The sequence below is a fragment of the Mauremys reevesii genome, linkage group 4 (assembly GCF_016161935.1).
Source record: "Mauremys reevesii isolate NIE-2019 linkage group 4, ASM1616193v1, whole genome shotgun sequence".
NCBI lineage: Eukaryota > Metazoa > Chordata > Testudines > Geoemydidae > Mauremys > Mauremys reevesii.
The window spans coordinates 127,043,612-127,061,368 of NC_052626.1; the positions used below are offsets into that span (position 1 = coordinate 127,043,612).

A 17,757-nucleotide genomic window follows, 5' to 3' on the forward strand; every position below is an offset into this window, starting at 1 on the left:
ATTTAGTCCATTTTGGGAGATGGATCTACTCCTTCATGGAACGCACTGATGAGAGAAAGATAGGCCTGAACCACCACCAACAAACTGACACCAAGTAATTGTATGCACCCCCATACTATCTCGGTCCAGCATGGCTAGCTTAGGCCATTGGTGATGGGAGATGGAGCCTTTCGCCTCTAGATCGCCAGTTTAAGTCCAGCACAAGTCAGTATGGATAGAAAGCTGCCACCATGTGAAATAAGTCAGTGTGGGACTCAGTCCACTTCCAAAGTCTTGTCTACACTGGGGAGGATCCCCCAGATTCAGTCACTGGGGGACCATTAGGGTAGCTGCAATGGGACAATCCCTTAGCATAGACAGGCAAAGCTGTTGTGAAACATCATTTACACCAGTGCATGGGCCAGACCCTCTATGCTGTAAATTGCTCTGGTTCCACTGACATCAGTAGAGCTAGACTGATTTAGACCATCTGAGGATTTGGCCCTAGGAGTCCATGTTACAAGAAACACTGCTGCATTTGGCCCTGATTAGCAGCGTCAACAGAGGGGCTTGCGTGTACATCCTCCTCCGCCTTTCTTTAGAGGAAGTCCCTGCAGGTGAGACTCAAGGCACCTTGGCAGGAAAGCTTGCCTAGTTGCTCCGTCCACTCTGTTTGTAAACAGAGAACCTCCATTTCCAGGGCCGTCGGTTTGGGACCTTTCGTTATCACTGTAAGGAATTCAGTAATTGGTTAGGGGCAGACTGTGAGCGCTTGCTCCCAGGAGTAGTCCCATTGCTTGGCGCAAGACCACTTGTGGGCGTGAGCAGTAAGAGACACAGGGCTCTGGGAGGGTTTTTTTGCAGCCTTGCATCACTCAAGAAAAAGCTGAACAGATTTTCCTCAAACTTTCCAGCAACAAATATTTCACCTTTGGCCAGAGACCAAGCCTAGAAAATTTCAGCTGCACAAGAGGATGTTTCAGAAAGTTCTGAGTAAGCCGAAAACAGAAAATTGAAACTCTTTTGCAGCCTTGAATGCTTGGCGAACAGTGCTTGGCGAACAGTATAAGGTGGGAAGCGTGTGTTTATCACGCTGCTCACTGTCATGCCTCTTAGCTTGATCCTGTCTGAGTATGTGCCACATCTTGTATTTATATCTTCCTGGAATAGGGGGGGTGTCTCCTTTGCTATGATGCCTACAAAAACTCCACAACGGTTAGCACTCAGAGATCATGGTCTGTCATGCTGACCAGTAATACCTCATTGTTTCCGTGGGTTCCCCTGTCTGTCTCCATCAGTCGTCACTTGTCTTCTACTTAGTTTGTAGACTTTGGGGGCAGGGATGGTCTTTTTGTTCTGGGTTTGTACAGCACCTAGCACGGTGGGGTTCTGGTCCCTGACTGGCACTATGACAACACAAATAATTATAATAATCTGCGCTGCAGCTACAGGTGTGGCCCTTTTGTTATGCCTATAATTGCTTGTTAGTCCACTTGTAGAAGTGGTATGAACATTTGTTTCCCTTTTGTATATGGTAACATACTTCTCTTGAAAGAAGAGATGCTCAGTGCTAGGAAGATATTTAATCTCAACTTTAAAATACTCTTAAAGCTGCTCTGCCACGTACTGTCTGTCTCTTAGGACAACGACAGGGTCTCAGACTGAAACTCTGTTTTCAACTATCGGAATCTGTGTACTTTTTAAAAATCAGTTGGGGAGTTTTGTTTTGACTCAGCGAGGAGCCTGAGCAGCTGTGTGTTTTTTTAAATAATAAAAGAAAACAAGGCTCACCAGAATTTCCAGTAAAACCCATTAGATTTAAGCAATTCATTCCTCAAGTATGTGTGGGTGCTGGGAGCTCCCTGGCCTTCTCAGGAAAAAGAGACCAGATGGGCTTCATCTGTAATAATTTAGCTCCCAGTGGCTGAAGCTCTTTGCTCTAAATGCTAATAGAGTGAGTAATCAGAACCCTACATCCAGTAAATTATTTATCTTATCTCTGGAACTCAGCAAAGCATCTCAGCCAGCGACTTCTGTGGAAAGAGGCTGATGATCAAGAACTCCCAGCTGGAATCTCCACTTTTACTAGAAAAGGGAAAAGTCTGTGTGTGGATCAGGAAGCAATGACGTAATTACAATAATACCCAAAGCCAATCAAAGCTGACTTCTTCAAGGCGGCAAAAGGGGTCTGGCTTGTGTTGATGATGCCAGCATTGACAGGCACTATGGGTGGGATCCATGAAGGGACTTGTGCATTGCAACACTGAGCATCATGGGGCCTAGAAAATGCAGGAATGCTGTGATCCACATAGCCGAGTTTGGTGTCTAGATTCCCTGTACAATGAATGGGGAGAGAGAGGTGCCTTAAGAATGCAGTGCACTAAAGCCAGCACACTAGGCGGGGACTTGCCTAAGGAAAATGGCCACAAGAGGCAGAACTGTACCCAGGGTCTCCCATGTGGGTGATGGAACCCCTGGGCTAGAGTTTTTTTCCTTGCTCTTCCCCACCTCCCCCAATTACTATTTTAGCATTTACCTGGGGAACTTTTATCCTGAAAAACGTAGGTACTAAGAGAGTTTAGGCACCTACAGCATTCGGGGGGAGTTTTATGAATCACAGTGGAGCCAAAACTGAGACTTAGGAACCTAAATCTGGGGTTTAGGCACCTAAATCCTTTCATGGATCCCACCCTATTACCAAATAGTCCTTCAGTACTGCAAGTGAAGTACTTTTGGATTTAGACCAGTAAGAGAGCCATTATATTCCCACAGAACCGGAGCAGCACCTGACGAAACTGCTCCCACTGTATTTCATCCCTTGCCTACAAAACCAGGGACTTATCTTTTAACTTCACTGTCATAATCTATCCATGGTACTTGTATCTCCCCCCCACCCCATTGCTGCAGTGGCTGAGTGCCTTCTAATCAGGTAAGTATTTATCCTCACAACAGCCTAGTGAGGGAGGGGAATGCCAGGATCCCTACTTTACAGATGGGGAAGCAAGGCCCAGCTCCTCAAAGGTATATCAGCACCTAACTCCCATTGAGGATCTAGGTGTACATAACTTGCTTAAGGTCACAGAGGAAGTCTACAGGAAAGCAGCAACTTGACCTAAGTGCAAGGCCGGTGCCCTAACTGCTGACCATCCTTCCTCTCTGTACGGGGAGGCACTATCCCTACCAGACACTGTCCTACAGCCACTGCACTGTTTGACACTCTCCCCTTGGAAAGCTTTGAAGAAAACACTGGTGTTGCTGGCTTCTTCCTCACCTGGTATCACTCCTCCTACCTCTTTATCCCTGGTGGCCGCTCTGCTGACAGTAGATTATTCCTCCGTGGAGATGCTCAAAGCTCTGTTCTCATTTCTATCTACCACCTGCGCTTGTTTCAGTCAATTCTTTTTATGGGGCTACCATCCCTGGCTCTAACACCTTTCAATTTTACAGTGACTCCTCTATCAACGTCCTCTCCATCCTGATTTCCTTCCACTGGAAATGGGGAAATTCTAAACGATGGGTCTCCAGGACAAATGTAACTTGAACTCCTTGCATTTATCTAGTATTTTTGAGCTCTGTATACAGTGGCCAAATTATGGTCGATGGGGCAGCTGTAGCATTTTGGAATTTCTTGAGTATTTTATGTAAAAACTTCAACCAACAGGTTGTATCATCATCTTTTTTGTTTAAAAAAAAATGAGAGAGAGAGAGAGACAACAGTAAGAGGATACTGAAGAATAAGAGGTTATCAAGTTAAATGCATTGTGTGAAATGGCTATGGTTTCAAATCAGCCAAACAGAATTCCCCAGGTGAAATTCACCATGCGACTGAGAAAAATGAGACATTTCAACCAAAAGCAAATTCTGTCATGAAGTCCTGTCCTTTGAGAGATGCTCTAACCCAATTTACACCTGGCTGCTTACCCCCCTACTAGGGCCATTCTAATGCTAAGAATAGCTGGACCAGAGGGTGCTTTCATAGATTCAGTGGCAATCTCAAAACAGGAGGTTTGTATCATTATCCCTGTTTTACAGCTGGGAAACTGAGGCACAGAGCGGGAATATGATTTGCCCAGTCACGTGGTAGAGTCAAGAATTGAACACTGGTCTCTTGAGGCTAGTTCAATACTCCGTTAGGCAACATTGATCCCCCTGGTTAAGCCACAGCTATACTTTTTGTTATACCAATAATATAAAAACTAGCCATCACTGCTGTGCCATCTGCAGGATGGACTATCATTTTAAACGTAAAAAAGTGATTAATTATCACTTCAAAGGTAAAAACAGCATAACAAAGCAAACTCTATGGATTTGAATAAGGTTGAATTCCTATAAAGACAAACTCTAAAAACTGAGAACTTTGAGTCTGGTTCTGCAATCACCTTCCAGGAGCATCAGATGTGCATCTGACAAGACTCGGCTCCATCCTCGTGCCCAGGCCACCTGACCAGTGGCTTGGCACGAGCAGCTCTAAGGCTGATAACAACCTTGCAGAACCTGTGTGTGTATAAATGTGTAAATAAATATGAAATTGAATGGAATGTTATAGTTTGCAACTGACTGCTTACTATGATTCTTTCTGTATTCACAATAAACCTGGCATTTTTTCTTATCCCCTTTAATAAGATCCTGCTAGTTTTTATTTTATTGGTATAACATTTTGGTGGAGAATTGTGAAAGAGGAAATATTGGCATATGTCTTGGTTATTGTAAATTGGTATAACATTTTCCCCTATCCACGTCTCTGGTACTAGGGTTCCAGGGGAAAGGGCAGGCAGGCACCGAGCCACTAGACTGGCCCATCCCATCCAAAGATTGTCTCTGCAAAAGAGAAATTCCCAGATAGCTGGTTAAGATGGCTTCCTAGCTGTTTCAGAGCAATACAGAGCTTGGGTTGCCAACCCTCCAGGATTGTTCTGGAGTCTCCAGGAAATAAAGATTATGTCATATGATGAAATCTCCAGAAATTCATCCAACCACAATTGGCGACCCTATACAGAGGAGCCAGAATAGTGGGTCAAAATCTGGACCATAATGCTTTGGGTGCTACTACTCTGAAATAATTATATTGTATAAGAACATAAGAATGGCCCTACTGGGTCAGACCAAAGGTCCATCTAGCCCAATATTGTGTCTTCCAACAGTGGCCAGTGCCAGGTGACCAAAAGGGAATGAACAGAATAGGTAATCATCAAGTGATCCATCCCCTGTCGCTCATTCCCAGCTTCTGGCAAACAGAGGCTAGGGACACCATCTCTACCCATCCTGGCTAATAGCCATTGATGGGCCTATCCTTCATGAATTTATCTAGTTCTTTTTTGAACCCTGTTATGGTCTTGGCCTTCACAACATCCTCTGGCAAGGAGTTCCACAGGTTGACTGTGCATTGTGTGAAGAAATACTTCCTTTTATTTGTTTTAAATCTGCTGCCTCTTAATTTCATTTGGTGACCCTAGTTCTTGTGTTATGAAACGTAGTAAACAACACTTCCTTATCTACTTTCTCTACACCAGTCATGATTTTATAGACCTCAATCATATCTCCCCTTGCCCATCTCTTTATAAGTTTAGAAGAATAGAAGAACTGAAAGTGTGGACAATAACTTAATACAAGGAGCCTGCATCTCCACTGCCTTGCTTATGCCGTCATTTAAACCTAAACACAATGAGCATACAGAAAGTGAATAGAGAATTCTGGTTTAATAGTGTTTTTACACCCACTTTGCACAGTTGTCAGTAACTACACAAAGTGTAAGGCAAGAAAACATGTTTAATGTCGTATTTATTTTTTACCATTTGTGCTTTGTTCACCTTTTTGCACTTATCTCACATGATGGAATTTAGTCAGTTTCACTTGTGTTTATAGTCAGTTTCACTTTCGGGTTGCTGCAGCCTTTGACATGCAAGCATTGCTGGGAAATGTTTGTTTGTTTTAAATATAGCTACTCCTACCTGAATTTGTCTAAAATACAAATATTGTGAAGAGATTTCTGTTGGTTTTAGGTTTTATAAAAGCTTGTTTATCCAAAATAAAAATGTTGGGGCCAAATTTGAATTGACAGTATTTAAAGGTTGTATTTGTATTGCTCTAGCTCAATATACACATAAAAGCACACAACACAACTCTCCTTCAGAGCTGCCTGAGACAGACAATTTAAGTGAAGGAGTGACATTTTTAAAAAAGCACGTTTATTGGAACATGCTGCAAAAATTCTTTACTTACAAGAGTGTGAGGTGTTATACACTGCCTTAAAGCAGTCAAAGGAACTGGGTGCCATGTTATTTACCACACACGGGTCCTATTTTTACATACACACACACAAGATAAAGGGTATGAGTCTGAGTTCATTTACGCCAGTGTAAATCAAGAGAGTAACTCCACTGAAATAATTAGAACCGTGCCAGCATCAAATTGGTGTGAGGGCAGAATCAGACCCCACAGAGTTAGTTTACAATCTACATCAGATGAGATCTGAAAATTCCAGTGGTTTTCTGGTCAGGGTGGACATTAAAGATCCCATAGCCCAAGTGATAGGAAAAGGGGCGTTACCAGAAATCCCCTCCTTTGTCTTTCCTGCGAATGCACCACCCTCCGCTCCAGAGTTGAGTGCATGGGTGTGGTTGGATTATGATGTGTATTATGGAAGTGTCTAGGGGGGGCATTGTGCTAGGAGCTGTACAGAAACCTACTGGAGGTCTCTGCCCTGATGATCTTACAATCTGAACAGAGAGACAGGCAGAGGGTGGGAGAGGAAACAAAGATCCAAGTGCTCTGGGTTCATCCAGGATGGAAGATGCTTGTAACCACACTGATCCCAGGGGGCCCAGTCGGGGGTGGGGGTGTTAGTTTATTTTGGCTTGTATTTTCTGCTGTTTTGTTTTTTTGGAGGGGGGTATTTAATCCCTCCCCCCTTCCCATTTACCCCTCCCAAACTTTCCACCTGACCCTGCCTCCCCCTGCTCCTTCCACCTGCTGTCTTCCCTCGCTTTTCCTCAGGCTTCTCCTCCTTCTTCCCCCCCCTCCATCCCCCTCAGTCTCTGCCCCTCCCCCCGCTCCTTTATTCTCCCCTTTCCCCCGACCCCTCCCCCCTCTTGGCGCCTTTTCCGTCCCGCCACGTCTTTAGTCTCCCCGTTCTCTTCTGACGGGAGGGGGAGGACGGGCCCCGCGGCTGATTGGCTGCGACCGCGATTGGGGGCGGGGCGACCCCGCGCCGAAGCCCCGCCCCCGGCTGTCCCCGGCCCGCCCCTGCCCCGGCTCCCTCCCTCCCCTTACTACTGGCGGCTGGAGCTAGGGGAGCCGGCGCCACACGGGAGCTCGGCACCGAGCGGAGCAGCCTCGTCGGCTCTGCTCCCATTCGCGCCCCCCCCTTTCCCCCGGCCTCCGCCCCTCCCGCACCAGCCCAGACCCCACCCCCTTGGTTCCGACCGGCGGGGCTGCGAGCCGAGCCACTGGCGCCCGGTTCGGTTCGGGCGGTGCCGGTCCCGGTCCCGGCCCTGGAGCAAGGGGACGGGGCGGGGATGCTGCTCTCCAAGATCAACTCGCTGGCCCACCTGTGCTCCGGGTCCGGCGGGGAGCTGCACCCGGCCAAGCTACAGCCAGGTGAGGTTCGGTTCGGCTCGGCTCGACAGCAGGGGGTGGTTCTGGAGTGGGTTGCCCCGGAGCGGTCCGGGTGCGGTTCGGGAGGAGCCCTGTCCTGCTGGGCAGTGGGGAGGTTCGGTTCGAGAGGGGTAGGTTCAGAGCGGAGTCTGATCCGGTTCGGGGAGGGATGTGGGTCCGGTCCGGTTTGGGGGGTTCGGTCTGAGGAGGGATGGGGGGGGGTCTGATCCAGTTTGGTCCGGGGAGGGATGCGAGTCTGGTCCAGTCCGGGGAGGGAGGTCGTTCTGAGGAAGGATGTGGGGCTGCTCCGGTTTGGAGGGTTGGCCGGGTCTTTTGAGGACACAGCTGGTCTGATCCCGGTGTTTGTGCCTCTCTGTCTGCAGGGAAGGACAAGGAGCCCCTGGAGAAGCTGTACCAGGTGGGCCCACTGCTGGGCAGTGGTGGCTTTGGTTCTGTCTACTCAGGCACCCGCCTGTCGGACGGCGCCCCGGTGAGTAGAGCCTGGACAGTGACCCCCCAACCCCTGCAGCCCGCTCCCCATGCACGCTGCTCTATAGATCTCCACCTTTGCGTCCCTTACCCAGTTACATCTCCTTTGCTTTGCCCTGGCATAACCACCATCTTGCATCCCTTTCATTGGTCCCTTGCTGGCCTCCCCTCTTTCTGGGGTTCCCTGACCTGATTCTGATTGCCTGTCTGGTTCTGTTTGTGTTCTAGGTAGCCATCAAGCACGTGGCCCGGGACCGGATTTCTGACTGGGGAGAGCTGGTAAGTGTCTAGGACAGGAATATCTGCTGTGGCTCTGCATTGCATGGTCATGGCTCTGTAGTTAAGGTTGCAGCCGGTGTCGCAGGTAGCTCTTGACTTTGCGGGTCGATTTGCCTGCCTCTGATGGAGATCTCCTTTCTCTCTCTGTGCAGCCTGGCGGGAGCAGAGTGCCCATGGAGATCCTGCTCCTGAAGAAAGTGGGCTCAGGCTTCCGGGGGATCATTCGGCTCTTGGACTGGTTTGAGAGACCAGACAGCTTCGTCTTGGTTTTGGAGCGACCGGATCCTGTGCAGGACCTGTTTGACTTCATCACAGAGCGGGGTGCTCTCCCTGAGGAGCTGGCCCGCAGCTTTTTCCGCCAGGTTCTGGAGGCGGTTCGGCACTGTCATAGCTGTGGGGTATTGCACCGGGATATCAAGGACGAGAACATCCTGATTGATCTGAACAGCGGGGAACTGAAACTGATAGATTTTGGGTCTGGGGCATTACTCAAGGACACAGTGTACACTGATTTTGATGGTGAGTGTCTATTTCCATCCCCTTCTATTTTATCTGCGTAGAGAGGGAAGCCAGGGAAATTCCTCTCTGAAATGGGTTGTTCCCTGCCTGTAAACGTTCAGTAACTTCCCAGCCAGGGAATGTTTTGTTCCCTCCTCCCCCTGCCATTGTCATTTGCTAAATATACCGTTGTGTGATCTGCAGCTTTGATACTTTTGGGGGTTTCCTCCCTGCCTTGTATCCAAAAAGCATTTTCACAAATGTGTTTGCCCTTTTGTTGGGTGTTAACCGCAGGCACTGGTGGTAGCTGCCCATGTCACACAGCGGGGGGGGGACATGGCAGAAATTGGGTGTGAACTCACAAGCATCAATCTTTGGAGTCCCTGTTACCAATGAGAGAAGAAAGTTGGACTCTGGTTCCAATGGGTTGGTTTTCTCTAGGTCCATCATATTTGTAGCATTTCAGCGGGGATCTGGCTGGTATTCCACCCTCCCGGGGTGGTGCAAACAGGATCTGCCTCACCTCATAGATGGGGAAAGATTGAGTTAAACCTGTCTGCAGCCATGGCTGCTTAGATGCTGGATCCTAACCTAATCTAGCAGCTAGAATGCAGGGGGAGGGGATGTTTCCCCCCCCACACATCAAGGATAAAGAAGAGGGCTCTTGTACAGTTTCTTTCTGTGAGGATGGTTGGACATCAGTGTGGGGAGTGGATCAAGAAGAGAAGCTGCTGTCTCCGCCATCTCGCTAAATTATTCATTTCATTGGAAAGTTGCGTTTTGTCACGGGATGAATGTTGTGAAATAGGATCTGCGGGAGATCTGCTTACAGCTGGCTCCCTTTCTCTGCTGTCCAAAGGCACCTGAGTCAAATCTTTGGGGAGGGGGAGCTCCAGACCCAGGGAGGAGGGTTTGACCTTGGAGCGGGGGTGCAGGGATCAGCGTGGGGGACAAATGACCAGAGCTGCCTTGTGCTTCTGGCGGCAGGCATTCTTTCTGACCGGGAAAGGCATATTCAGGGTAGGCCGTTGACTTTCAAAAAAAAAATCACTGTTTGTTGTTGAGGGTTTGTTTTGCTTCTGCCGGGCTGCATTTTTTGTTTTCAATTTAACGGCTGATGACAAGGGACGGATTTGCCCCTCCCAGCCACCTTCTCTTCTGCACAATTCCTCAAGCTAGTGGTGCCCCCTGGTGGACATCAAGTTTTTTTTTACAACCCAAAGTTTGTAAACAACAGTCACGTGGCCAGGAACCAGACTGAGCTCTGACCTCAGTCTCCTCTTCCTGCCAGAAGGGAAGAGATCAAATACAACAAAGGCAAAGGGCGTAAGCATCTGCAGAGGCCAGAAGCAAGGTGGAATCTGAGTTCCAAACATAATTATCACACGCACAATTGTACTAACTCCCTTGATGTTGTACAACAAACCTTTGTCCACAGCTTTGGAGTAGGCTGGCTTTATACCTGGCTGACTCAACAGTAGTCAGTGCCAAAAAAGGAATAAACTCGTCAAGGTATCTACCCTTCTTTGGGTTAAGCAAGGAAACCCTTTTATGTAGAAAGGATTATAAGGTTGTCAGGGCTCCTTGTAGTGCAGTAGACAAGGCCTCAGCCCCTCCCCAAATGCTCCGTCTGCACTGGGTCACCATGGACTGAAGCATCTGCAAGCTGCCTCTCTCTTTGCCTCAGTGAGAAATGGTTACATTGACAGAGAGAAAGTCAGGATAACAGTGGCCTTAAGAAACCTGTTATTTATTGTGGCTTGTATTGCAGCTGGAAAACATGTTTATTTGCACTCCATTTGGTTCTGCTTCACTTGTAGTCTGTGCCCTAGCGCAACACTGCAATTGCTAAAACTACTGGGGGTTTAAATCCCAATCAAACTGGGCTGAAAGTTCAACAATATTAAGATATTGCAACCTAAATTTTGGGCTGAAGTTCCTAACTTGGTCTCTTAAAAACCATCCTGATAACACCTGAAAAAAATAATTAATAACTGGTTGCTCTGATTTCCTCTGCTTAGAGTAAAAGATGAAATATTTCTTCTAACCAATGATCCTCTAATCTTCTCTACAGGGACCAGAGTGTACAGCCCCCCAGAATGGATCCGCTATCACCGGTATCACGGCAGGTCAGCAGCAGTCTGGTCTTTGGGGGTCCTGCTGTATGACATGGTCTGTGGGGATATCCCCTTTGAACATGATGAGGAGATTATTAGGGGCCAGGTCTACTTCCGACAGAGGGTCTCTCCAGGTGAGTACTCTACTTTGTTGTGTTAAAGTTGCTTAGCCTGAATGTCACACTGACAAAGTGATAATATGATGCCATAGAAGTGCATCACCATCATTTCATGCAACCAGTGAGACGTGCAAGGCATGATTCTGTGATCTAGTGGTCCCTTCTTGTCTTAAACTCAATGAGATGTTTAATGCTATTGAATCCCAGCAAAGTGCTGGGGACCCCGCTCTCTTCTCTGCCTTAGACAGCTGCTTCAGAGCTCACCGTGGTAGTTCACTTCAGCACTTCACTCTCCTGCCACTTGCTGGGGTCTTTAATGTGGCTACTGCAGCTGGCTGCTGAAGCAGTCTTACAGAAGGTGGAAATGACAAAATATATTGAACCAATCGAGTAGCTCTCAGGTTTAATCATCTCACTGGGGAAGGGAAAGTTGATTTTTGCTCTTAGCCTGGGTATGAGTGGCAGGGAAGGATGGGCTGCTCATGGACTTGCATTGCAAATTTGGTCCCTTGTGTATTTTCGGAGTCTCCTTCCAAAGATGGGAGCTGGTTCACCCACGTACTAGGGTGAGGGGAGTAACTAAGGAACCACACCTAGCCACAGCCATGGTAATCTGTCCTGTGAAGCAAGAAAGGCACATCCCAAAGCAGACTTGCAGATGCTAAAATAGGGAGGCTTGTAGGCTTCACAGACCTTACTCGGCAGCGCATTCTCACTAACTGCTTGTTTTCTCTCCCCAGAGTGCCAGCACCTTATTAAATGGTGTCTTGCCTTGAGGCCCTCCGACAGGCCATCCTTTGAAGATCTTCTAAATCATTCTTGGATGCAAGATGTCCTCTTGCCACAGAAAACAGCAGAGATCCACCTGCACAGTCTAATTCAGGAGTCGGGCAAATAGCAGCTCCTCTCATCCATTGGGTGTAAAAAGAAAACTCTCACCAGTGACTGTCTGCCTGTTACATGGGAACATTCATATCTCATTCCAGAGCTCAGCTAACTGGAGAATCTTCTGAGAGGCTGGAGGTTACCATCCATCCCAGGTGGACTGGTCTTGAACTCGTTCGGTCCTGCCTTACTTGATGTCTTGCCAGTAGACGTTTTTGATGTCTTATGGGCACATCTGTGAGTGTCCCTGACCTGCTGAGTCCTGGAATATGAACTGAGCGAGGACCAGAGAATTGGCAAGAACGTTTTGCTTGGGGAAACTGGCTGTGGAGGGGGAGGGAAGGTACTGATTTGAATAGCTGTCTTATTCACTGTGTCACCATGTTCTGAGTGCCTTCAGTTGCGATCTGGGCTGTGCTGGGGGAAATACTTGAATCTTCCTACACCTCTGCTTCTCCAAGATTCACGTGGGTTTATTTTATATTCCCCTTCTTAAGGAACAGGTCAGAAGCAGCCACGGGTGAAACCAATGCACCCTGGCTAGTTGTTTCCGAGGTATGCTGTTAGCGGGACCTTTCCTGCCTCAGCTCTTTGCTTTGAGCCTCAGGAGCCAGGGCGTCCTCACAGATGCACAAACAATGCAACCCAATAGAGCTGTAAATGTGTACAGAATTATACAGGAGCGAAGCTTGGTGTACAGAGGATTGTAGTTTATAATGGTAACGTTTTTACTCTTTTGTTTTAACTTATTTTCAGGGGTTTGGGTTATTATTTGTTTGTTTGTTAAGGAAAATGTCCTAACCTGTAGGATAACTTATTTATTTATTTATGAATCGTGGGTTCAGAGCCCATGCCTGGCTTCCATAGCTGCTGAGCTGGTTTCCAGTTGGGGTCCCCTCCCCCCCGACTGCACTCCCTTCTTAGAATGCTCTGTTAATGTCTCACCACTGTGTGGAGTGGCCGACTGCTTCCCAGCTGTCTGTAAATAGTTCCGGCTGCCGGTGTTCCTCTTCCATGCGTGTGTTCAGTTGTTTTAAAGGCATTTCCACGGGTATTTGTCTGGGCTGGGGAGGGACGTCACGTGCGCATGTGTATATAGCACTGGTTTTGCCGAGCTGTCGGGGAAGGTACCCTGGACTCCAACACTGTCAAGCCTGTATATGTAATCAGTGTGTAGTCTGCTGCTTTTGTTAATAGTTAATCTTGTACAGGGGAAGTCAGAAATCCTATTTTTTTTATACATGCAGTTTTAAATAAAAATGAATCACTTGACTTAACCTGAGACCTCTTCTCTTTCGGGTGGAGTAAAACTGCCAGTTTCACAGGGCAGAGAAGCGGCGCTGTCGAAACTCAGGACCCTTCCTAACGTGATCCAAACACCCAGAGCACCACTAACGCGCGCGGTTCTCAGAGCAGGAGATGAGTAAGCCACAGCCTGCACTACAGCTAGAGATAGCAGCCCAAACCACAAAGCTTGCATTCACATGTCCTCAAAGCTGTGTCACTCACATGCAGCGTTTTGGTTCAGCCCGTTAAAGGCGTCAGCTGTTAGTGCTGGAGCTGAACTTGTGCGCTGTCCATGTCCAGTGTCCTGGTCCTGGCCATCTCTGGCAGCCCTCTTCACTGAACTGTGAGATCAAAGGTGTATGGCCGAGGCACGAAATATCTACATACTGTTTCCATTCGTGCCTAGTGGTGTGTGAATAAAGCAGGTAAACATCAGCACTATATTGATGCAGTATGTTACCCATGCACGTGGTACATTGGATGCTGACCATCAGTGTCAGGGCACAGTGTGTTTCAGTAACACAGATCCTGTGTGGCGGGCTCTGGAGGCAGTAATGCTTCACATCCGTGAAGGGATTGTTAAAAGTTGCCTATTACGGATGTCTGATTTGTTAAGTACTATTACCATCAGCAGCCAGGCTGTGATTGGCCCAGAGCTATGGGGGCTGTTGGCGTCCAAGTTAGGAGAACTCGGTCGTTTTTCACACTTTTCAGCACAAACATGCTGGGCTTCCCCTCGTTAAACTAAAGCGCCCACATGTTGCATGCGACTGCTGTTCGATTCAGCACTGCACAAGTTACTGTTCATACCGAGAGGCAAACTTTTTAAAACTCTGCTTTACCCTGGTGGAGCCAGGATCTGTTTTTTAACTGTTATGTTTCAGGGTGTCTGCCTGCGGGATGAATGGAACAGCTTGCTCCACCTGGCTGTAATATTCATGGCGTTGTCTAAAACCTAGGCTGTTGGTTCAAGTGTGGGGCTGTGTAATGTTAAAAGATGGAGCAATGACTGCAAGCATTGTTTGCACAGTGCATTTCTTTTTAAAACCCTGTTGGTTGTAGCCTCCCGGGGAAATATTTTACTCTCTCGGTGCACTACCCATTTACTGCTGCTAATCTCCAGCAAGGTGCCTGCCACCAAGTGAGCACTGGAGTTGCCTAGAGATTTCTAGGGATGGGTCTGTAGTACTAGCATGAGCAGCAGGATATAGGAGTTCTATTCCTGCACCGCAACTTCCTTGCTGTGTACCCTGGGCCAAGTAATTTGCTGCTGTATGCCTCAGTTTCCCCATCTGTAAAGCGCCCCTCTGTACAGTCCTTGCAGGTCCCTTTGAGGAAAGGCGTTAGTGAGTTAATTTTCCTTTATACGTGGGCTGAACAAGAAAGCTCAGCTCCACGTCCCCAAAGGCTGGGGGCTACTTAGCTCTGTGGTTTTCATTCAACCGCAGGCTCTTGTGCTAGACCAAAACAAACTTTATAGCTCCTTATTTTGAGAAAGTCCATCGCACACGTTTATAGCAGCAAATGAGTCTCGCAGTGAGTGAAATTTAGCCGGGCGCAGTTACAGTATCACAGCAAAGTGCTCCCCACAGAGTGCAGGCTCTCCCTCCTTCCCGTAAACACTGCTCAACTGCTACTCCACTTCTTAGAAACCTCACCACAGAAAGGCCAAGTAAGATCAGAGTGTCAAGCCCCGCAGGGACCGATGCCGTGATAGTCACTATGCTTCCTGCTGCAGCTTATGTCTATTTCCCGGCCAGGCCAGCTCAGTAGGAGGGAAATGCTGTCAGGGAGACATAACATCCAAATGGCACAAAGTACCAAGGAGAGAACCGAGCCTAATTCGGCCCTTTGTCAGGTAGGCATAACTCTCACTGAGGTTGGGCGTTAAATCCATCTAAGAGCCTGGTTCAGAAAAACATTTAAACATGTGCTGAAGCCCTGGGAAGTCCATTGCACCTAAATGGGTATGTTTACACTGTAGCTGGGAGCACCCTAGAAAATAGCAGTGTGGACGTCTTGGTACTGGCGGAGGCTAGTGTTAGCCACACGATCTTAGACTCCGGGGGTAGAATGGGCTTGAGCTTAGGTGGATAGCTGGAGCCTCTGCCAGCACCAGGTAATAATTCCGAAGTCCTGCCCCAGCATGCACTGGGCTGGATTTTCTGGAAGCCAGTCTCTTCAGTTGTTCCAAAATCTTGGCAGCTAGGTGGGGAACGTCCCCAACACAGTGTCAAGAGCCCTGATGGGCAACAGAGATGCAACAAACCCTATTGGCACTATTCTCCCCTTTGGCAGCCCCAGAGGTTCCTGTGCTTTATTAGAGAGGCTATTCTGCAAAGCAAGGTGCACCCGCAGTCTGGGCTTGCACCTGTGTTCCCTAACCTCACTCTCCCTGGCTATTGCCCACAATGTGCAATTGCGCTGCTAAGCTCCAGTTCCTACACTGTCCCATAGGAGGTGCTGCTCAAAAGCGAGGGCTTCCTGGGAAGTGATGTAAATAGCTTTGTGGCAGCCTATGTCCTATATAGAGGAGCTGCTGTAGTTACGTCAGTAGGGTGGTGCTGTATTTGTTTACTCTTACATGGCAACCATGCAACTATTTAGTTAGGCTGGATGCCAAAGATCTGCGGCATGGTCTACTTGAATGCATCCTCTCAGCAGCATCTGCTACAGGGCTCTTACGATACCCTGATCATAACTTACAGCTGTCCCAAGCACCTAAATCCATTTTGAAAATGAGAGCTAGGCTCCTAAATCAGTTAGGTGTTGCAACGCTGAGCCCCACAATGCCTAAGTATCTTTCAAAATCTGGTCTTATGTCAGGCTTTTCATCCCTTGAGCTTCAAGGCCCTTACATATAGACTATACAGCAATATCTTTCTCTCCATTTTACAGATGAGAAAACTGAGGTAGGGAGAGATGACATGACTTGCTCAAGGTCATTTGGTGACTCGGTAGCAGAGCTGTGGATAGACCCAGTTCTGCTGACTCCCATGCCCTGTGGCTTCCTGATGCAAAATAAAAATCATGGGCTTTTGGGGTATTTATTCAGGACTTGAACTCACAGCCTGGAAAATGCAGCAACAGCAAGAGAAACACTGAATTACACAACAGAGGAAGGAGATTACATGGGTAATGGTCTTTCATCTCCATCAGTAGGAAATATATGAAAATGGGGCCCAACGTACTGCTCCGATACCTCCCCTCACACGCCTTGCCTAGCAGTGGAGCCCAACCTAAACCTGGGCGGTTCTGACACGTTCCTAGAGATCCGCCTCATCCTGAGCGACATCCTTCCTTGCCCTTTGCTTTCAATAATCATCAGGGCATACGTGACAACGAAGGTGAGCCAGAAGCAATCCATGGGGATCCTGGTGGCCAGCCCAAACCACTCCAGGGGGCTGAGAGAAAACAAGGCTTCTTTGGAGACCTGGTAAGCCACGGCCACGATGAGGCAGTTAGCCAGATCATAGAAGGTGAACCATGCGACATAGGCGAACATGCCCATGTAGAGCCGCTTGTGGACTGAGTAGATGAGGAAGACGCACACCGGGTAGGTCATGACGGCCAGCGTGATGGCTGTATAGTAGCAATACGGTAGCATCTTCCCCACTTTGGTCAAGTTGAAGGGCTTGATTTGTGCCATGTCCGTCATTGCTCGTTCCAAGTGGCCAACCTCGAAGATCAGATAGATGTTGGTCACTAATATCATGTAGACAGCAGCTACAGTGGCCCCAGCCTTGGGGGACATGCCACAGAACCGACCCCCCCCACCCCCCGGGCACAAGATGATCGTCATGTTTTCTCCACAGGCAACGTCGCAGGCCAAGGAAACCGAAGGAGTGTTGCAGAGTAGAAAGGCAAGCTAGGAGAGACGTCGGCGGGGCTTGTGTTAGGGATGAAGCGCAGCGAACTCAAGCCTGTGCTGGAAAAGAAAAGGATCAGGCTAAAACATCGTGTGCGGGGGACGTCGTCATGTGGAACACCTAAGGAGGAGAGTTGATCAGCGTGCGCACACACACACACACACACACTAACCCCCCCTCTCTCTCACACACACACACACACACACACACACACACACACACACACACACACACTAACCCGATCTCACACACACACTACCTGCATCCCACACTCACACACATACTCTATAACCCCATCTCACCAAGATTCCTACTAAACCAAAACTTGGTTATGTCCCCCATGATCCTATGTGCGCTTCACCATGTTCCACATCCCCCAACCCTCGAGTGCAGAGAAGGGCTCCCAGCCCCCTTAATCAATGACAGGCCATGCTCCAGAGCTCCTGAACTGAGAGACCTGCCAGCTTTAAAGGGAGGCCACTCTAGTCCCCTTTTAGAAACAGTGAAGGGGACAGGTGGTTGATTGCTTGAGTTCCTGTGGAACTGATTTTAATGGTGGTGAGATTAAATTTAATTGCGTTTACTGAATAATTAATGACATTAGGGTGCCTAAACCCTTGGATCGGCCTCCTCATTATTTTA

The 17,757-nt window shown here is 48.2% G+C and overlaps 2 protein-coding genes across 2 annotated transcripts; one reads left to right on the top strand and one right to left on the bottom strand.

The window, feature by feature from the left end:
• Positions 1–7,277: 7,277 nt before the first annotated feature.
• On the top strand, positions 7,278–13,236 carry PIM1 (Pim-1 proto-oncogene, serine/threonine kinase). The gene is made up of 6 exons (XM_039538587.1): positions 7,278–7,575; positions 7,956–8,062; positions 8,290–8,340; positions 8,493–8,859; positions 10,913–11,089; positions 11,815–13,236. The coding sequence occupies exons 1-6, from the start codon at positions 7,494–7,496 to the stop codon at positions 11,970–11,972; spliced, it is 942 nt and encodes a 313-aa protein (XP_039394521.1). The 5' UTR covers positions 7,278–7,493; the 3' UTR covers positions 11,973–13,236.
• A 3,061-nt stretch (positions 13,237–16,297) lies between these two features.
• On the bottom strand, positions 16,298–17,048 carry LOC120405419 (transmembrane protein 217-like). The gene has a single exon (XM_039539057.1). The coding sequence runs from the start codon at positions 17,046–17,048 to the stop codon at positions 16,455–16,457; it is 594 nt and encodes a 197-aa protein (XP_039394991.1). The 3' UTR covers positions 16,298–16,454.
• Positions 17,049–17,757: the final 709 nt, after the last annotated feature.

What these genes read in the sequence shown, in the direction of transcription:
- PIM1 (XM_039538587.1), top strand. Translation starts at nt 7,494, where the DNA reads ATGCTGCTCTCCAAGATCAACTCGCTGGCCCACCTGTGCTCCGGGTCC. An exon ending in GCCTGTCGGACGGCGCCCCG is followed by an intron (nt 8,063 to 8,289) that starts GTGAGTAGAGCC and finishes TTTGTGTTCTAG; the next exon opens with GTAGCCATCAAGCACGTGGC. An exon ending in AGTGTACACTGATTTTGATG is followed by an intron (nt 8,860 to 10,912) that starts GTGAGTGTCTAT and finishes TCTTCTCTACAG; the next exon opens with GGACCAGAGTGTACAGCCCC.
- LOC120405419 (XM_039539057.1), bottom strand. Translation starts at nt 17,048, where the DNA reads ATGACGATCATCTTGTGCCCGGGGGGTGGGGGGGGTCGGTTCTGTGGC.